The sequence below is a fragment of the Lissotriton helveticus genome, chromosome 4_1 (assembly GCF_964261635.1).
Source record: "Lissotriton helveticus chromosome 4_1, aLisHel1.1, whole genome shotgun sequence".
Classification (NCBI taxonomy): domain Eukaryota; kingdom Metazoa; phylum Chordata; class Amphibia; order Caudata; family Salamandridae; genus Lissotriton; species Lissotriton helveticus.
This window is the reverse complement of record NC_136063.1, coordinates 1,565,312,299-1,565,334,382: the sequence shown is the minus strand read 5'-3', so window position 1 is coordinate 1,565,334,382 and position 22,084 is coordinate 1,565,312,299. Positions and strand designations below refer to the sequence as shown.

Genomic DNA, 22,084 nt, shown 5'->3' with positions numbered 1-22,084 from the left:
TGGCTCCTTGCCCTTTCCACTCGTATTGCTCTCCAGGGTTTGTAGATCTGCCCCACCCACTTAAGTGTAGTTCCTATATTGCCAATAGGCTCTGCGCATTGGAATAATATATCCTATAGATTAGACGTAGGACTGAGGTCTACTAGGTCTCTATCGAATATACTAGACTTAATTGTGAGTGCCAGCTAGCTCAGAGGTCACTAAAAACTTTCTCGAATTCACAAGAAGGGATTAGTTTCTGTCAACCGCATAAACATGACAACTTTGTTTCCCCAAGATAAAACGTATCTTAAGAGTCGTGGAAACAATAGATAGATATTTCACTCAGTCAATCGTGCATGCTTCGTTTCACCAGAGGTGCAGAGAAATAGAGAGACGGGCGTTTTCAATAAAAGTATTTATTGAACAGTCTTCTTTCTCAAGCATAAGAAATGAACTGCTACAATCGTAAAACTGGTTGTAAAATATAACGCATACAGTATAAAAAGTAGAATAAAATAATACTGTAAGAGCATTGTATGGTTCCTAAACCATAGATAAATACATACATAACAGAGGCTAAAAAGTACTCAACTGGTGCCTCTAAAATACGCCTATCCCTGTGTACCTAACCTAAGTCTAGTACGAGGGAAGAAGTAAGTTAGGTGTAGCATAAATTTAGTATTCTTTGCCAAGAATCTATCCAATATTTCTCTTAGGGTCTAATCAGCTCCGTACCTTAGTTTACAATGGAGAAGGTCAGTCTCGGGACTCGATTTCCCAACAACCCGCAAGGGTAGCTTGGAAACACTGGAGCTGGATTCCTCTGCAGGAGAAAAGACATTGTCTCTCTCGGTGCATCTGCTGGAGGGTCGGCTTCCTTCGGCACTTGCTGTAGCAGGATGCGTCGGGCAAGTAGATAGTCGAACTGCTCCAAACCACTGTGTGTTTTCTAAGGCAAGTGTGGGCATATTTATACCTTGAAGTTGCCAAGTTTGACGTAAAGGTGGACATAATAACATCATCAAAGAGTCTCAGTTCTTTGAAAACTCCATGAGTTCTTGGACAAGTCAGTTCTCGAGCAAGGGAAAGTTCCTAGCTGCTGAAGCAGAGTTTTCCAAGAAATCGTTGTAGATTTTCGGAACTAGTGGAAGTATCCCTGCCATATTTGGACTGCATGAGCTATGCCTAAATATGGTTATGATTTCTATGCCTACATAAGGATATGGTGATTTATACCTATATAAGGGCATGAATCGGGAAAATTACATTAGGGTCCTAAAATAATACATAACACCACTTGCACATTCTCCTTTAGGATGGCATCAAGTGCTGTTTTTGTTGGTGCCAATTGTTCTTCTACATGGAAGATTTCGTTATTAATAAGGCCCACAGCGTTTTTTAGATACTTTGTTATGGAAGCACTCCATGCATGCTTTTTCCCCCTTTGTGGTGGTAGTTTCCTTATACCCATAGTTTTATTTGTACTGCAAGTCAAGACAACGTTAATTTCTCTTACCAGACTTGTCGACTTTCTACACAGGCGTCCCTGCCCTACCTCATTGGCCCGGGGAGCGGGAGCCTTGTGTTCTCTTTATGTGCCTCCCGGCGCTTGCACGTGGTGTGGGCGGCGTGAACGCTACTAGGGCTGCTGAGACTTGTAGTTCTCAAACCGGCCTCATCTCGTAGCCGGGAGCGGAACCAGGACTGAAAATGTTCCCTGCATGACTCTGCTGGTGGTGGCGGCAAAGAAAACACCAACATCCAAAGGCTGTAGCTGTTATGTTGAGCTAAGAACAACTCAATAAGAACATGAGCACAGCAATCTATCAATAAAATCATTGAGAAAAATTAAAATACAAATACAATAAAATGCTGGAAATGGGTCTTTTCATCGAAGGCATACAACCTGAGAAGAATAATTCTTCAGATACGGTAAAGTGCAAGTGCAATGGGAGTTGAGGTGTGGCATGCATTTCCTGATGGCCCATCACCGGGCTGATGGGTCTTCCTAAGCTAGAGTGGTGGGAGGAGTTGTCACTGACACCTGAATAGGGCTGAGCCTGGCCTCTCTCCATGCTGTCTACACCCCCCTGGAGTGTGTCTGGAGCCAAGACCACGAAGGATAAGAACTTGTGCACTCCAAAGACAATCCTTTGAAGAAGGCCTGCTTCAAAGGCCAAAAGGGTTATACGTTTTGAACCTAAAATCCCAAACTTTTAGAATGCTTCTGGTTTAAGAGGAACCTCTGCCAAGGAGAAGTGCTGAAGAACTGTAAGGAGGAGCACTGCCCCTTTGTGTGTTGCTTTACTGGACTGGCATGCAGTTGCTACTTCTGCTGTGGAGAGGAAAAGGACTGGACTTTTCTGTGTATTGTGCTTGTGGAGTTTCTCCAAGAGCTTGTGTGTGATTGCCTCCTGTTAAGAAGTCTCAGGGCCATCAAATACTTCATTTGCAGCTTCCCTGAACACCACTGCTTGGAGTTCTGACCTGCCAAGTGGTCCCAATTCCAGTTCTGGGCATTTGGATGTGTTCCTGCTACAAAACACTGCAGACCCCTGCAAAATCGATGCTTCTCCCTTCCAGTGCTTGCTTTTCTAATGGAGCACCGCGGGGAGTAATTTCCACACTTCGCCGTTGTGCGGCTGAAGAAATCAATGCAGCGCATGGTTAGCTGCCGCTGCATCTACTCAAGCGCATCCAAATTTCCACGCATCACAACTGTGCTCCAAGTCTACATCGATGTTGGGCTTCAGTAAGGAACCAATGCTGGATGGCCAGAGAATTGATGCATCACCTTCCCTCGCAGTAAGAAACCAACGCATCACCACTTCTCCAATAAGGGACCGATGCATTACCTCCCCTGCCTAGCAGTAAAGGAACCTGTGCATCATCTACCCTGTAGCAAGGAATGATGGATCTCCTTCCCTGGAAGTAAGGAACAGATGCATCACTGTGCTTTTTAGTGCATCACCTCCCATGTGCCTGTTTTCGTCTAGAGATTTTGATTCATACCAGGTACTTTGCACAAAAAGTGACTCATCCATAGTGTTATATGGACAGAACTGATTTACCTCTTTTAAAAGTGATATTTTTGAATTATGCATGATAAATTTTTGTCATTGTGTCTTGTTTGGTTTAGATAGATAAAGATACTTGATATTTCTAAACGGGTGTGGTGTCCATCTGTAGTGTTTTAACTGTGTTACTCTGTGTGTTATGTACAAATAATTTACACATTGCCTCTGAGATTGGCCTGCCCTCTCGTGCCAAGCTACCAAGGGGGTGAGCAGGAGTTATCCAAGGTGTGAATCCGCTTATCCTGACTAGAAGCAAGGGTCGGTACTTGAACAGGGTGCAAACCACTGCTTACTAGAGACCCCCATTTCTAATACTGCATAATGAATCAGCCTGACATAAGTTTTTTCTCTATTGGACCACTCGAATACAATAAATTAGATGGCCTGAAAACCTTAGATCTGATGAATTGTTACCATATTCTTCGAGAAAGTGTGTGAAAACTGGGGCACTATTGTATGTTTGACTGGAGACTTCATTTAGTGTATGTATTTTAACTCAAAATACATTCACTTGAAATCAGATTATAGTTGATCCTTATTTGCACTCTTTTACTATATACAATAGAGGCGGCTTGACCAGTATATCTAGTATGTATTGAATGTTCGTGTGCATTTACAGATTTTCGTTTTCTTTCTATTTTAGTGACTATTTTTATTGAGATCACCAACAGATTTGGATCTAAAACACAACCATGTCCAGTAAATGTTACTGTGCGTCCAGCCTTCCTTGGAAACCTCTCTTCTACTCCCCAGCTACAAGAACAACTGTGAGTGTTCACAAAAAATGCATAGTTTGATTGTATGAAAATAATTCTGAACTAGGTGGCTGTAATGCATACTGAATCGTATAGTTTTGTGTTTCAAAATGATATCACCGAATATCAAACTGTCTAGTCTTGATTCTATACGTTCTTTCGCCACCCTCCTTTCCCATCTGTCACTCTTGTTTGTTCTTTTCCTCTTTGCATTTCTCTCTGTCGCTATTTTACCTGTATTTTTTCTCTCCTGCATATTTTTCCTCTTGCTTCAAGTCTACGTGGGAATTAACAGCCTGATTCATGTACGGGCCATTTTGCGTGTCCCTAATAGCGATTAATAGCGACTCGCTATTGAGGAAACGCAAAACGGCATTCATGTACTTTTCGGGGAAAAAATAGCGACTCGCACGCGGGCGCTAAAGCCGTTAGCGACCTACAAAAAACGCAGAAAAATCGCTATTCCCCGCTACCTGCGATCGGGATTGCGACTCGCAATCCCGATCGCACGGGATTGCGACTCGCAATCCCGATCGCACGGGATTGCGACTCGCAATCCCGTGCGATCGGGAATGCGAGTCGCATTCTCGCGCGATCGGGAAAACGGGAAGACGCATTCCGAGCACCGTGATGACATCACAACCAGGAAGCAGCCAGTTCCCACCCCAAACACCACAGTGACGCTTTCCTTCGAGTGTGCACGTCGGAAAGCAGACGCTAAACCACCGTTAGCGACTCCAGAAACGGCAGAAATAGCGACCGCCATGTCCGAGGAACCTGTCCCTGGCCCCAGCAACAGCGCTGGACGAAAGCGCAAGCTCAAGTTCTCCGAGCAGGAGCTCGAGAACCTGATTGAAGGGGTGGTGGCCAACCACGACAGGCTGTTTGGCGCCAACTCCAGGAAGGTCCCAGAGCAGGACAAGCGGAGGATCTGGCTGGGGATAGCCTCCAGCGTAAACTCGGTGGGCGTGGCGGACAGGTCGTTGGAGGAGCTGAAGAAGCGCTGGTACGACCTCCGAGGTCGTGCCAAGGAGAGGGTGGCGGAGCGCCTTGGTGAGGCATCGGGCACTGGAGGTGGCGGACCGACTGTCCCACCCAACACACCCCTGGAGGACCAGGTTGAGAACACCTTGGAGAGGGAGGCGTGTGTTGGCGTGACCCCTCTGGACTCCTCCCGCCCCACCCAAGACACCCAAGGTAAGTGGCATGCGACTGCGACCCTGTCCCCTATGACCGTCCCTGACCAAATAGGCTCACTCATTGGCCCTTAGTCATGCCTATGTTGTGCATCAGGAAATGCCCTGAAGCATTGTGGGAGATGTAGTATGTCCACAATGTAGTAGTACCACAATGCGGCCAGAAAGGTTCCAAAGTGCGCAAATCCACAGCCATCCAGGGAATGACACCCAGCATGCATGTAACATCTGCACGTCTGACAGTCACATGCACCTAATGAGTATCCACTTACCCTCACAGGTGGCGATGATAGCAGTGACAGCGAGAGGCTGCAGATTGATGAGGAGGCTCAGGAGGAGGAATCACTACCCGAAACCCAGCCACCAGCCCCTGCCGCTGCACCAACACCAGCAGCCAGGCCCCCCACCGTACCTGCTCCTGCATCTGCCGCTGCACCAACACCAGCAGCCAGGCCCCCCACCGTACCAGCTCCTACATCTTCCGGCCAACCGGCTGCCAAGGCCAGGCCCCCCACCGTACCTGCTCCTACATCTTCCGGCCAACCGGCTGCCAAGGCCAGGCCCCCCACCGTACGTGCTCCTACATCTGCCGGCCAACCGGCTGCCAGAGCCAGGCACCCCACCAATGTGCCTCCAGTTCCTGCCGCACCAGCAACACCAGCTGCTACACCACCTGCAGCTCGTGCAACCAGATCTGGGCCAGCCACAGCCGCAACACAGCGGCCGAACAGCAGGAGGGGCAATGGGCATCTCCATGCCTGCATGAGCGTCGAGCGGCGCATGCTCCGAATCCACCAGCGCCAGTCGCAGCAGCAAGGAGCCATCCAGCTCCAGCTGCATAAAATTGGCCGCAATGTGGCGGGAGTCGGAGAGCGGATGGACCGCATGACGGCGGCCATGGACCGCATGACGGCGGCAATGGAGGACAATACTGCTGCGCTCGTCAAGCACCGCAGTGTTGCAAGCAGGCGCCACCACCAGCTGATGAGCCGGCTGTCGGCCTATAGTAGGTCAAATTATGTGGCAGCAAATGCCACCACCCAGCTGTCGCGGCGCTCTCTGACCCAGCAGCACCAACTGGTCCAGTGCTGCGAGGACATAACCAGGGTGCTGGAGCACCTGACCACCGCCGTGACGGCACTGCATACACCTGTGCTACCGGCCATTGTAGGGGGAGACGATGCCAGTGAGGGTGCCTCCAGCGTGAGCAGCCACTCTGCCACGCAGGTCCCGCCACCTAGGCGCAGCACCAGGGCAACGCCTGGTACAGCTGCCCAGGATGAGGATGAGCCTCACAGGTGCCTGGGCATTACGCGCCGGAGGCGCCAATGACATTGTCTGAGGGACACTGCCACAGGCTGACGCTAAGCCTGCCAAGAACCTACTTCACACTGCGGTATGCAGGAATACTGTAATTTGTAAATAGTTGAAACCATAACCTTTTACTTGTGAATGGAACAAATACATTTATTTTGCTGCACACATTTGCCTTGTGTAATCATTAAATTTTGCATGCAATTGTGATATGTGGGTTGGGGGAAGAGGGTGGGCTAGAAATTGTTCGCTGTGATGTGGTTGCGACGTCTGTGGCCTTCAGCTGGGTTCTCCCCGCGTGCATGGTGCGCATGTGCTGGTGGCCGGTCGTCCCCCTCAGATTCACTGCCTGAGATGTCAACAGGTATCCGGCGCTTGGTTGCAATGTTATGAAGCATTGCACAGACAGCCACAATGCGGCAGCACGCTGCAGGACTGTAATACATCGCCCCACCTGTCTTGTGCAGAATACGGAACCTGCTCTTGAGCAGGCCGAATGTCCTTTCTATACAGTTCCTTGTCCGGATGTGCGCAACATTGTAGCGCCGTTGCTGAGGTGTGGCAGGGTTGAGGTAAGGGGTCAGGAGGTATTCCCGTAGGGCGTAGCCACTGTCACCTGAATGAGAGGAGCAGATGTTGATTGCCTGTGCAGCGCAGTTACTTCATAGCAATGTGACATGGTCGACAAAGTGTACTTACCAAGTAGGTGTCCTTCCCCAAACTCTCCCCTGAGCAGTCGTGTGTGGAGTCCGCTGTGCCTGAAGATAAAGGAGTCATGGGCACTCCCTGGGTACTGGGCCACAATGTCAGTGATGATGGTCTTGGCATTGCAGACCATCTGTATGTTGAGGGAGTGGTAGGACTTCCTGTTGCGGTACATATACTCCGTGGCAGCTGGTGGGCAGATGGCGACGTGGGTACAGTCTATGCAGCCGAGGACATGGGGAAAATGGGCGACATTGTAAAATTGTAGTTTTGTCAGGTCCAATTCCTGTTGGCTCGTGGGAAATGTGATGTGGCGGTGGAGCTGGCTGAGCATGGCGTCAACAAAAGTGTGGAGGCAGCGTGACATGGTGGGCTGGGATATCCCCCCAGCAGCGGCTACTATGCCCTGGAAACTGCCGGAGGCCAGGAGGTGCAGGCTGCACAATACCTGCACATGTGTGGGCACAGAATTGTTTCGCCTTGTTGGGTGCTGCATGATGGGGTCGAGTTCTTGTATCAGCCAGGTGATCATTTCCCCATTCAGCCTGTATTTAGCATAAATCTGTTCTCTGGTTTGGCCCAGCAAGGTGACCCGCTGCCGGTAAATCCTTTGCTGCCTCATGCGTCTCCTTCGTGCTGCTCGCTGTAGCCTTCGCCGCCTCACCACCATGTACATCCCAGGCATTGTGGAACGCCTAATGCTGCTGCTGAATGTCCTTATGTGAGATTGGTCAGGCCTGGACCTGTTGGTGATTGGCCAACAGTTTTTCAAATTTTACTTAATCATGGCTTTTATGGTTACCACCTGCTTTGAGTTGTCCTTAAATTGCGCCGCGCAAACGTGCGAATTAGCGCTTTTTCGCTATTGTATTTGTTTCATGAATGCCGATTGAGACAATATTGCGTTTCGCTATTCATTTTGCAGATTCCGTGGTTGGTCGCCATTTCCGTATCGCTAATGCTCGACTACCCGGAGTCTGCGACTATTATAGCGTAATCGCTATTTAAATCGCTATTATTTTTTTGCGAATTCGCTATTTCGTACTTGAATGCCGATTCCGTGTTTTGCACCCGCAATTGCATTTTCGCAGCCATTGCGGGCGCTATTTCGCTTCATGAATCAGGGTGTAAGTTCCTGTCCCCAAAGTCTGTGTGCATATTTTCCCTCTGTGCCCAAGTTTAATAGCTTTGACCATTATTTATATAATGCTTGGCGGGTTAAGCACCCACTGCTGATAATTTATCGTATGTCACCTATTCAGATCCCAGCAAGCTTCACTTTGTTCACAGGAACTTGGCTAGACCGGATGATAGTAGGGCCCTCAGGATAAGACTACTCTCTAAGAATAAATAAATAAGTAAAACATGGTGGGTAAACATACCCCTGTTAAAAAGGTCTGCTGTTAACAACGTCCTGCTTGCAAAGTCTTTCATGCCTCTTTTCCACATGCATGGGTAGCCGAGTTGCCCCCATCCATCTGACTGCAGTGCCCCATTATTCACTGTGCCAGTTCCACACAGTGCTGTCCCTTTTCCATGCTACCTTCACACATATAGCGCGAAAGTGCGCAGAAAGTACATTACAAAGGGTAGCAGATCCGCCACTGTAAATGTATTTCTGTATTTATCTGGAGGGCTGTTTTGACTATAAAGGGGGAGGTATATTCCTTCTGTAAATCATAGCGTTAGCTGAAAGAAAAATGTGAAAGATGCCAACTCTCATATTTGGCATCTTTTTTTCACCAGAGGAACATTTTCTAACATGAAAACCTGGCAATTTTCAGGCATCCGTCGTTCGTGTTTTCAAGTAAGCGCCTCCTCTGTGTCCCTAGCCCATTCGTCCCAATTCCTGGTCTTCCGCAAAGTGCTACCTTGTTTCTGGCACTGTCCTAAATCACTCGTGTTGAAGAAGAGCTGCTCCCCATGAACAGCCTATGTGTAGTGATGCACCTCGCAGCATGGCTGTCTCCAACCTGGAGCACCCACAACAGAGGCACAATGAGGTGTAAGGTTTCTGCACTGAAAGTGTGATCAAGGAAGACAAGAGGCTTGGCCTCACCTAAAAAGCCCCCCCTCATCCTGCAGTTCCACTCTTCACCCCTATTTATTTACAAATGGGCAGTGCCTTTTGCTAACAAAGTCTTTATTGAATTTGTAATGGGAATCTGCTCACCATTCTCACGTGAACCCCAGCACCTGCATCTCCACTCTCCAGGCACTGGAATGCAGGCAATACACTTATGCTGTTGGGGAAGCTGTCCTCGCCCTCCATCGTGCACCAATGCAAACCAGAGGTATCCTAATCTCCTTTCTTATTAATAATGCAAGCCAACGTTGTGGATGAACACCATATGACAACCCCTCCACATTTGCAGAATCTCCTATTCAATGTTTACGTTATTTGCTTATATATTTTATCCCATTGCTATGATCTTGGCATTACAGCTTCCTCAGAGCAGTCTAAAGCGTGTAATAATTTTCGACGTATGCTTTCCAACTATTATTTTTCACTTTCAACCCTTGAGCTGATCGATTTGCCTGGCTAGAGTGATGGTCTAGCAGCAGACAGATGGTTTTCCTGATTCTAATGCCTTTCAAAAATATCTCTTATAGCACAATATTTACATGCAAATAAGTTGTTTCTTCCTCTATTATTGCATCCTCAAACTGCATGCTATCTCAAAAAATGTCTTACCTCTCTAAAATTCATCATGAAAAACAGACCTTCAATTAAAACTCTGACATTTGCCTATTCTTTTTTTCGCAAATGGCTCTGTCCTTCCCTTCCATCCTCTACATGCCTCATCTCTCTGAACACAGCCTACTCTGCCACATGCATGTTTGCCATAATCTCTAGTATTGTCTTTCTGCGAATTGCCCACAACTAGGGGTGGGTGATAAATTCTCCCCGCTGGTAGTGAATCTACTTGAGCAACAGTAAAGAAGTAGCACCCTCTGACGTGCCATGCCATTCATGTTTATTTTTCAGTATGGAACAAGCTCCCTGTGCTAAAAATCAGAATGATGTGTCAATTCTGACCACTTGCGAAAATCCTGGGAATCTCACTGAGTTTTTATGTAACTGCAGAAATCCCCCCACAGCTAATGATCACAAATAAGCCCTATTAATTTACTCCCCCAGAAAGAAACTAGAATCACTGCATGCTATGGTTTGTTTGAGTGCACAAGACTAGTCCCAATAACTAACAATAATGCTGGCTAACAATTAACCAGGATCTGTAGCAGCGTGCTGCTCAGTGTAAAGCACTTCAGTGCCTTGTGAGGGATAATACGCGCTATATATAAATGCTATATAAATTGCCATTACAAGTACAAAAGATCTCTGGATGGACTGTATTGTTGCAGACCTTCGGTTCAATCGAATTATGATGACAACGTGACCATCAAACTTGGCATGCAACAGATGGATGCCTTGACCCAGACTGACTGATGTGAATGGCTGAGTGTGCATTTGAGTTTGATATTTGAACTTCATTTGTTTATACCTTCATGCTCACTTGCATTTCTGGATCCTGATTCCTGCAAATTGCCCACAACTCATTCACAAGAATACACCCTCTCCACCTTCCTATCAGAGTCATGCCCCTGTAATAATCTCGACAAATATGTTTAATAATCACACCAGCTATCTGCCTGAGCTTAAACTCCCCTCCCCCGCCAACAACTTTCAAATCTTATAATGCAGGTAAAAGCAGCTTCAGAGCGGAGAAAACTGCAGTCTAGCAAAATAAGAATCCGTAGTCAATGCAGCTCTGTGGCGCTTACTGGAGTTACCTGGTGGGCTAGTTAGACCCCAGGGACCCTCAGGATTCAAGGGGAATTCATTCCCCAACTTAAAACGCATCGCAGGGCGTGTTTGCACACATATCACATCAGGCCCCACCCCCTCCCTTCACCACTGTGCAAACGTACCCCGTGGCGCATTTTAAGTTGGGGAATCAAGTCCCCTTGAATCCTGAGGGCCCCTTGGGTCCAACTAGCCCACCAGGTACCTCCAGTAAGCGCCACAGAGCTGCATTGCAGAGAGGTGTAAATAGGGTCGTGGCCTCTCTGGAATGCAGCCCTGTGGTGCTTACTGGAGGTACCTGGTGGACTAGTTGACCCCCAGGGACCCTCAGGATTGAAGGGGAATTAATTCCCCAACTTAAAACGAGCCATAGGGCATGTTTGCATAGTGTTGCTAGGAGTGGGCGGGGCCTCTGGCGTGATGCCAGCAAAATTATTTTTTTAGCATTTTTAGAAGGGGGCTGCGTGGCCCCCTTTCCTTTCCTTTTTTTGGGTCCTGGGGACCTCATCCCCCAGGGCCTGACCCATATTTTGTAAATGTTTTTTTTTTTTATACGGAAGTGGGCTGCGCGGTCCCCCTCCTGAGGCCATTGTCCGACCTTGGGACCCCATCCCCCGGGGCATGGCCAGTATTTTAATTTTTATATTTGGAGTGGGGCCACGCGGCTCCCCATCTCAGGCCATTCATGGCCCCGGGGACCTCATCCCCCGGGGCCGGCCTTTCCTTTTTTAATTGAAAAAATATATTTTTAAGGGGAAGGGGGCTGCGTGACTCCCCTCATGGGCCGCTTCTGGCCCCGGGACCCCATCCCCAGGGGCCTGGCCATCCTTTTTTTATCTATTTTTGGGAGGGGGGCCACATGGCCCCCCTCGTTAGGCCAATTATGGGTGTGGGGACCCCCATCCCCCAGGGCCGGACTGCCCTTTATTTTATTTTTTTTGTTTTTTAGGGGAGGGGGCCATGTAGCCCCCCTCCCAGGCCACTCCTGGCCCAGGGACCCCATGCCCCGGGGCCAGCCATATCCATTGGGGACCATGGGGGGACCCCAATTCCCCCACGGTCCCTGCCGGCTCCCCGCCTCCTGCAGTAGCCGACATTGCTTTTCCACGTGGGGAGCTGCTGAGATGCAGCTCCCCGTATGGAAAAGCACTCTGCTTTGGATTTTGGTTTCCCTGCTCTCACTTTCAAAATCAAAAGCACTGTTTGCCATGGCAGGGCAGGAGCCGCAAAGCTCCCACCCTGTCATAGCAAACAGCAGTGTCCCGGGCGGTGGGCATCACAGGACACTGCAGGAGCTGGCCCTGGGGGAGGGTGGCAGTCCCCAGGGTCATGGAGGGCTGCAGGAGGGTGGCCGCGCCACCCCCTCCCAACCATTGCCAAGCCCTGGGAGTGTGGTCGTCCCCAGGGCTCAGGGGTCCTTAATGGACCCCCGCATTTGCATATTAGTACCCCGGGGAGGTGGCGGTCCCCGAGGCATGTGGGGGGGCTTGAGCCCTCCCACACAGGTTTTTTTAAAGCCCCAGGGTGTGGCGGTCCCCGGAGCAGCGGGTGGCCTTGTGCCCCCATAAATATTTAAGAGAAGTCCCGGGGGTGGAGGTCTCCAGGGCTTGGGGGGGCCTTGGAGGCCCTCCAAACATTAAAAATCAAGGGGCTGCGAGAGGGCTGCGTGCCCTCCCGCATAGTTTTATTAACATAGCCCCGGGGTGTGGCGGTCCCCAGGGCAGCAGGGGAGCCATGTGCCCCCGCAAATATTTAGGAGAAGCCCCGGGGGTGGTGGTCCCCGGGGCTTGGGGAGGCCTTGGAGGCCCCCACACATTAAAAATCAAGCCCCGGGGTGGCGGTCCCCGGGGCTGCGGGAGGGTCGCATGGCCCCCCGCATAGTTTATCATAGCCCCGGGGAGGAGCTGCGGGGGCCCCCACGGGCCTCTACAATTTTAGGAATTTAGCAATGCCCCCGGGACCTGGCCCACCCAGGGTCTGATTTAAATGAAGCGTGGGAGCCAGCTTCATGTTTAAAAATAATTTTGGCGAGATTCATGACCGCAGCGCGTATTCCGCTGAAATTATTTTTTAAATAAGCTTTTTTTTGGCCCAGGGGGTCCTTGTTTCTTAATTTCTCAGGAACTACTGAACGGATTTACACCATTTAAAAAAAAGGACGCTTTCTGAACCAAGCGCTACCTTTTTGCTAAAGTTGGTGTAATTCCGTTCTGCAGTTCAGGCTGTAGCTGTGTCTAAAGTTTCCTATGGAAATTAACATGGAGAAAACACGTTTTGGGACCCCCCTTTTTTCTCGACCCCCGCATGGCGAATCACCCTGAAACTTTACAGACTGGAGCTGACCAGAGCGGGCCCCTAGTTTTGAAAATTTCACGAAGATTCAATAACCAGCACCAAAGTTATTGGGAAAAGAAAAAATACGATTCCTAAGGAAACTAGGTCCTAACCAACCGCCAGAAGGTAATATATACATATATAAATACATACACACACACACACACACGAATATATATAAATAGAAATTTGTTCGCTGAAAAAAAAAGGTTAAGGTACAGTTATTGTTAGCTTTGGTTATTACATCTAAATGTAGGTTTAAGAAAAACACCACAGAAACCCCCTGTTAAAGTGCATGTATGGGAATTAATTAAAGCTGAAAAATGATTAGCATTTACTAGTCATAGTTAACTCGGCAATCCATTAACTCATGCAAAAATCAAAGCTAAACTATGAGCTGCAACCCAAATGCAGTTAGGGGGTTAATTGACATTCGTTACTTTTCCTTTACATGCCAGTTTATATATTTGGCAATTTCTGTAAAGCATCTAGTTTTCTGTGCAATAGATTACTTTCCCTTTGCATGGACAGCAATATATTATGTAGTGTTCATTGCAATACTGAGTTTTGAGCTTCTAGGCCATAGCACCACTCCTGAGTGAGCCATGCACTGCTCTGCATTGCTAGCAGTATGCTTGAGAACCTTAGACTGGCACAGCTTTCCAAGCTCCTACTGCCAATGTGTATGGATTTCAAAAATTAGCAAATATGCACCCATTCAAGGAGCACTTCTATGGGTGCAGATTTATAATTTATTTTGGTATACACATATACAGCAGACCTGCTTCTGGGACTGCAGACCAAACTATCAAGGTAAGAATGTATTTGGGGGGTGTCCCACCCAAAACACCTCACCTGCTCCCCGGCCCCTCCTCAGCTATGCCCCTGCTTGCCCACTGGGTTGTTTTAGTTCTTCCAAGGGACTCTTGACTTCGGTCACATACAAAACAGCAGCCTGGAGTCCCTGCCTTGGGATATCGAATTTTAAATGTATTTTCACTACTCGCACTCTAATTAATCTCTGCTGCCGGAAGACGTGATGGTAGAGTTGTCAAATTGGAGCATGTAGGCAGGGCTCCATATTTCTATCCTTGCCATTTAAAATGATCTTATCAAGTGATTTGCGGTCCACTTGCTAAGCCTTGTTTGCAGATAGAGGTGGTCGCACCAACAAATTAATAGGGCGAGGCAGAGCTGAGCCAAGGGTATGGCTTGACTGAAAAAGTAGATGCATGAACCAAGTCATGCAACAAACTTAATGTAAAAATATGATAGTCTCTTCAAAATTTAAAAGCATGTATTTCTTTGCGATGCAGTAGTGTTTCGCATCAGTACATCATATTACATCACTACATAAACATTTATTAAATGTTTTTGAACATGAACTTAGAAGCATTAATGGCTCACCCACTCCCAATAACAAATACATTAGTGAACCAAGAGGTAGGTTAGTAGTCATGTAAACCCTAAATATCCACTGGATTCCTATGGAGCAACATTATAGTCTAATAAATCAAACATAAGAGGTGCTTCCACACATCCTGAACTCAAGTACTTTAAAGTGCTCTCTAATTTGATGATAAAGAGAAAGGATGCCACTTTAAATTGAGACCACCCATAGGCAAATCAGTCTGTAGGAACAGTCCAGCTTGGCCAGGTCTTATCCAAATGGGAAAACAACCAACGCCCGACTGACCATACTTAGGGAGTCTAATGCATCAAAGAACAAAGTGATGGTATGAGTACTTGAAATAATCTCATTCGCAGGTGATAGCTCGGGCGAGATGTCAGTACTATGTTTTTCTCCCACAGTATAACGTTTTGCACCCATGTGCAACTCTAGACAGCGGTCAGAGAAATGCAAATCAGTCTTGATCCTTCTCCCATAGTAAACATCCAGCCGAAATTGCCATCCAGACAGGAACACAAGCAAATCCACACTGATTTTGACCTGTGCAGGCATCAATAAGTGCAGCTTGCGTTCTAAGGAACAGCGAACACATGACCCACCTCTGGGTATACTGGTCATATCTAAAACCTTTGATGTAACAAACATCAAAATGGTGGAAGGAATGCTTGAATTAAACTCCGCCACTTGTGATTGCTCAAGGCTACCTTCTAGTCCATTGTTTTTCACTAACTGTACCAGATTGAGTCTAGCCATATGCAAAGCAGTCTTTGTCCTGCTCCAGTAGAAATAGTCTACCAGTTTGTAATCATAACGACAGGTGCACTGAAGGTTATTGCAATCAGATTTATGTCCAAACTCATTCTGATGTTTGCGATTATTACAACAAATCCATTGCACATAATGTTCTATCAACAACAGGCATAACATTTTTTTTTAAAAGCGGCTGTTTCAGGTAGGCCACCAGATTTTATTTTAATGGGAAGGTAAATAGACATGACTTCCGAGTTCAGCTTCTGCACCCCAAAATGTATATTATGCTTCCTACCGCAAGGATCTGGGCAAATGGTATCCCTGAAGACTAAATAGTGAGGAGTCCAATTTAAAGATTCTCCAATATTAAGGCTTACCCATGAGTGACTCTAAGGAGCACGTGATAGACAGTTTGGAGGGCCCTTGTTGGTTAGGTGAATCTCAAACCTTATCAAAAAGGGAAAGACACAGGACAACATCAAAAGAAAAGGAAAAATAATGGAGATTACCCTGTTATGCACATGATCAGGAGCCTTCATTCTTGAAATATTCATTATGTCAATCTAAATGAAATACAACTACAATCACTTTGGTAATAAACTTACTAACATTTTTTATGGGGTACACCGCAATCAGAATTGTCTTCAGGCTGTTAAGCTTGATAGAACTTGTTCACAAAGATATAAGGTTAGGGTTGTTTTGCCAGGATTCCATTTGGTTACCTGCTGCCACTGAACGTACTGAGATCCATCACGAGTGCGGTCAGCTTTTGTTTGGTTTAATTAGCTTTTTTAAATCTTTGGAGACACGTATGGAATCTTCTCATGAGCTCAACTCGTGCTTTGGTAAGTCTTAAGTTATATTTACATATCTATGGAAACGCTACCAAAGCATGCCAATGTTCTCTTAAGTTCAATGCTAATTCTGGTACTGCTCATTGATGTGAAGATTTCTGTTGATTTTTTGATGTATTAAAACCATCGGTAAATATTTACTGAAAGCTAAAGGGTTTATTGAATCCGCAGGTATTTGCAGAGTTTGAAAAATCTTTCGTTGCTGTTGCTAATGGGAAATCCTAATGAGATCAGGAATTACATCACGCTGATAACGGCAGTTCTTAATCGCTTGCATACTGAGGAGAACAAGACGCTGTATGACTTGCAGTCCCAAACGAGAAACACCTTCATCGCTTCTGTTTGCAGCTTCTCAGTCCAGGATCCGGTACAATTCAATTTCTCACTGTGAAAATGAAAATAACCACATGCTGTATCTTTGATTAGAATTATTGCGTACCAAATGGGTAAATTCAATAAAAATGCATTCTTATGAACACCGAATGTCAAAACAGTAAGCACCCTGAATTTTGACACGCGTACTTGCAAGGTCCAAAAGCAGGAACGTTCTCATATATTATGTAGAAGCTGGAAAAAAACACATTTTGTAACCTATACTAATGCAAAATACCACATTTAAGGACGTTTGCATTCTAACGAATAAGAGGTTTGGGTCAGAAAAACACCTCATAACGTCTAATGCTGGGATATTGAAAAGCTGCGTGTATCACTCTGTTGAGGCATTAGCATTTTGACCCAAAGTACAGATAAGAAAACCTTTCAGGCACATTATGAGATAAAGTCCCATATTTGTAATTTGGATAATCTAAAATGAATCCCTTGAAATTATTTGATAATTTATTAGTAATTCAATTACTCCAGTTGTACTTCCTTTTCTCAGTCCATACATCCTAAAATGTGTGCATACCTTGGAGAAAGGCACCCCACTGCCTACCTAAAATAACACAATGTAAACACCGCCTCTTCCACACATGCATATGAAGGATCACTTCTATCCAGAAACCTCACGAGTTTACTTCCAAAGCCCCCAGCAAACTGCAATCCAATCAGAGTATAGGGAGGGTGGGGGTGTTGTAGGAACTGGGACCTAAAATTAGAATTGTAATAATGGACCTACCAGTGGAAGCATTATCTCCCCATTGCTTCCCTATTCATTATATAATGAGGATATACCAAAGCAGGCAGGACTGTCATCAATCGACAACCAAGGTAGCCACCCAGGAAGGGCAAAGCCCAGACACAAATGATGAAGGACCAAACCCAGAAAGTCAACAAAGTCCCAAGTGGCAGTGCCAAAGCAAGCCAACACCCACTGAAGGCAAAAGGGAGAAGGCAAAACCTATGCACCGCAAGCAAGCAGCAGGGGCACAAAATTAGGGAACACCCACAATAGCGAACCACAAGATGACACATGAGAGCCAAGGTCAGTAGAATTAACCCATAGCAGTGATGCAGGGAAAGAGCATGAAAGCATCTAAAGACGCCAGCAAGAAGGATCCCCTGCACATCAGACACACTTTAGTTAAAGCAAAAATGAGAAACCACAGAAGAGAATGTCACCAAACCCCACCACTTGGAGCTGACATCAAGACTGCAAATGTAACCTCAAATGAGAAGGCTCAGAACTAGGACCGCGCTCTCAAAACAAACCCAATTCTGAGCACCATTAAATTTACAGCTGAAAAGCCACAAACAGGCACTATGCCACAACCAAAACAGGGCACAGGAGCTCATCGGCCTTCGCAAGACAGCCTACGCAAACCAAAGGGTCCCACCAGTCACCAACAAAACAGTAGGCCATTGTCCAACACTCAGTCCAAAGGAACAGACACTTATTGGTGGGTAAAAATGAAGGCATGCAATGGTAGGTGAAGAAGTCCTAAGGTGCTTGGATGATGAAGGACCAAGAAGAAAACTGCTAAAACAAGGCAGCCCATATAAACTTGTGCCTATATCATCTCATGCCAAGAAAAGGCAGCCCAGATTGGAGGAGGAGGTGGACTAGGAGGAGGAGGGAGGACCAGGAGGAGGAAGAAGACTAGGAGGAGGAGGATGACTAAGAGGAGGAGGACTAGGAGGAAGAGGAGGAGGACTGGGAGGAGGAGGAGATGAGGAGGACTAGGAGGAAGAGGACGAGGAGGACTAGGAGGAGGACGAGGAAGTGGACGAGGAGGATTAGGAGGAGGAAGAGGAGGAGGAGGAAGAGGAGGAGGAGGACTAGGAGGAGGAGGACTGGGAGGAGGAGGACTGGGAGGAGGAGGAGGACGGAGGATGAGGAGGACTAGGAGGAGGAGGAGGAGGAGGATGATAATTAGGAGTAGGAGGAGGACAAGGAGGAGGAGGACTAGGAGGAGGAGGACTAGGAGGCGGAGAAGGACTAGGAGGAGGAGGACTGGGAGGAGGATGAGGAGGAGGAGGATGAGGAGGAGGAGGACTAGTAGGAGGAGGACTAGGAGGAGGAGGAGGACTAGGAGCAGGAATAGGAGGAGGAGGAGGAGGAGGATGATGACTAGGAGGATGACGAGGATTAGGAGGAGGAGGACGACCATGAGGAGGAGGAGGACTACTACTACTACTACAACAGGAATAAAGAATCGGCCAGGACACCAAAAAGGGCCAAAAACCCATATCCAAGACTAGCAGGAAAGGGCATCCACAGAGCAACCAAGCATACACAAATAATCCCATGAATAAATCACCCATCCTCAGGCCCACTGAGGAAGGACAGAAACCAGGCACAGACCTCACAGCCAAGATCCAGACTGTGACCATACAAATGCATGGGTCGCACAAAAGTCCACAGCACCTCATGGATTGCCACAAAAGCAAGGAATATTCCTGAGTGAAGCAAGTCAGGCTATTGGGGATCAAACATTTTACCCCAAACAGGACAAAAGCCCCCCTCAAACCTTGATAAGGCCAATTCCCAACTAGAATACATGTGACACTCCACCACCAAACTGCATGCCAAATAAGTAGGTAAACTAAAAATCGAAAGCTGCACCAGAAAAAACTAAAGACAAACGAGGAGGCACCCTCAAAACCCAATTTTTGAGAGAGCAACTCAAAGCCTAGGTCAACAGTCAGGAAGCATCATCAGTGAACACATGATTGTCGACCACATGCTCCTTATCTAGAGGGGACTAGTAGGAGCACATCCATAGGAGACCATCAAGCAAAAAAAAAGTAGCGGTGCCACCCTTGAGTAATAATGAATCCCCCTTAAAGAGAGCCACAAAGTGAGGGGGAAGTAGAGTAGATAACCCCTCCAAACAACTATCTCAAGATAGGCAGGTGGGCCAATCCAGATGGGAGAACCAACCTCCTAGCAGTCAAGGGAGGAGCCAAAACAAGCAGTGCCACCAGCGAAAACCATAGAGCAAGCCTAAGAGGGAGCAAGTGGAGACGCCAACAAAAAGCCAATGGGGTAGTGTGCCACACCATGATCCAAGTGCTGAGCTGCTGGGCCAGGCCACAGCATAACGCACAGTGAGCAACACACTACTGAACTAAACTCAGAGAAAAAAGTGGGACATAAGAGCCAAGCTAGAGAACATGATGGAGAAGGAGGCACAGCATGTGTGGAGGATTGCCAAACCAAGCCAGATCAGTGTCTGGATCAGCACACCAACAACCCACCCACCAAGCAGATGTGGGTGTGGCAGCAGGATGGACCACAGAGACAAATCCTAGTTCCACATGTACTAGGCAATTAGCAATGCACACACAGCCAGCGAGACCATGCCTGGAGGAGCACAAAGTTCAGTCACATGACAAACTCTGAACCATATAATTAAGAAATGGGTAAGCAGGTAAGACTGCTAGTCCCAGAACAACAAAGCCAGGGCACAATTCAATTAGAGTCAAAGCCCTGCACATACATTAGGGAAGACCAAGACCAGACACTTCTCAGTGAAGGAGTGTAAAGTCAAGTTTACTCCCACGCCCATCGGGGAGGCAGGAAAGGACAGAAGGAAGATCAAAATCTGCACCACATAGGAACTCAACAAGCACTGTATAGGCTCTAAACAAACACAGAGGCCGAGGCACAATGGCCGACATGAGACTGGGATATAGGGTACGCATCTCATAACCAATCAATCAGCCAGCATTTGTAGAGTGCAGCACTGTCATCCGTGGGAGTATCTGGGTGCTGGGTTGCGAGGTCTCTGTCATGCCATCTCCCCCTATGACAGGTCTTAAGGAAATGGCAGTAAGAGAGAAGAAATCAGCAGAAAAAAATAAAATAAAGGGCAGAAAAATGAGTGTGCAGAAAAGGCAAAGCAGAGGGCAGAAAAACTAGCAGAAAAGCAAAACAGAGAGTGCAGAAAAACAAGCAGAAAGGGCAAAACAGTGTGGAACAAGGCCAAACAGAGGGCAGCAAATAGAACAGGAAAAGGCAAAAAAGAGACCAGAAAGGTAAAACAGAGCAGAAGACGGCAAAACGATGGTCAGAAAAATGAGCAGAAGAAAGCAAAACAAAGGGCAGGAAAATTAGCAGAAAAACCAAAACAGAGGAAGAAACGAGCAGAGGAGGCACAAACCGAGGGCAGCAGGTAGACCGGCAGCAGAGGCTAGCAAATTACTGGCAAGCTGGACGGGATACTGTCGGAAGGGGACTTGGGACAAGGACCTGCTCAATGAGGTCATGCTGTGGTCTCCATTAAGAAGGTCCTGGGGAGGATGGGGCAATGGGTGGTGGAAGGAGGGAAACAGTGGCAGGAGGGAAATCGCAGGAAGAGGGTACACACGCGCAGAAAAAGACAAAACAGAAAGCAGAAAAATTTGCAGAAAGGCAAAACAGAGGGCAGAGAAAGGAGCAGGAAAGGCAAAACAGAGGGCAGAAAAACGAGTAGAAAGGCAAAACAGAGCAAAAGAGGGCAAAACCAAAGGGCTGAAACGTGAGCAGAAAAGGCAAAACAGAGGGCAGAACAACAAACAAATGGCAGAACAGAGCAAGAAAAAAGCAGGAGGCGCAAACAGAGGGCAGAAAAACAAGGAGAAAAGGCAAAAGAGAGCAGAAGAGGGCAAACGGAGAGCAGAAAAGGCAAAACGGAGGGCAGAAAAGCTAGCAGAAAGGCAAAACAGAGGAAAGAAAAACAAGCAGAAACAGGCAAAACAGAGAACAGAAAAGGCTACACAGAGCAAGAAATGAGCAGAGGGGTACAAACAGAGGGCAGCAGGTAGACCGGCAGCAGAGGGTAGCAGACTGAAGGCAAGCTCAACAGGAGAACTGTCGCAAGGGGAGCTGGCACGTTGCAGAGACCCGAGTGCTGCACTGATGGCAAGGATTCCCCAGCTTCAAGCTCAGCAGGAAGCAGGACAAGAGCATCCTGGTCTAACTCCGACGGTCCAGGAATGGGGATGAGTTGTCTACAGCGGGACTGTGTTGAAAGGCAGAACAAACCCACTACTGGCCCCCAAGCCCATTAGGAAGTGCAGGCCAAAATTGTAAGGTACTGCACCACACACAAAACAAGCACAGGCATTGGGGTACACAGCCAACGAGACAGGGAACAAGCACAGCAGGGAGCAGAGTGGGAATGTATGTTATGCAAATACAATGACGGAGATATATTACCAAATCATGTTCACAAGGGTACAGGTTTGTATGGTACGGGAGGTTTTAAAAGCTGAACAGCCTGTAATACGACATAACAATTATTGTGAAATAAGACTTGAGAAAAGGAATAGGAACTTTGAAAAGAGGGGCACATAAAACAGAGGAATCTTTGCAAACCTGATTTAATAGATTTATTTTGGTAGTTCATATATGGTTCTTTACATAAAGAGGCCTGTGCTGCAAATTCACGGTTTAGGCAAAATAAGAGGAAGTCAAGGGGTAGGAATTCTTTAAAAAAATGTACGCAGTAAGGGATGCAATTTAAGGATATCTTT

At 47.2% G+C, this 22,084-nt stretch overlaps 1 protein-coding gene across 1 annotated transcript in view; it reads left to right on the top strand.

The window, feature by feature from the left end:
* PKD1L1 (polycystin 1 like 1, transient receptor potential channel interacting) overlaps positions 1-22,084 on the top strand; it is a 1,793,388-nt gene that overhangs the window by 886,978 nt on the left and 884,326 nt on the right. Inside the window, exons 31-32 of the mRNA XM_078688182.1 lie at positions 3,703-3,826; positions 16,358-16,553. Coding sequence (XP_078544308.1) covers positions 3,703-3,826; positions 16,358-16,553 — 320 coding nt within the window. The remainder of the gene's footprint in view (positions 1-3,702; positions 3,827-16,357; positions 16,554-22,084) is intronic.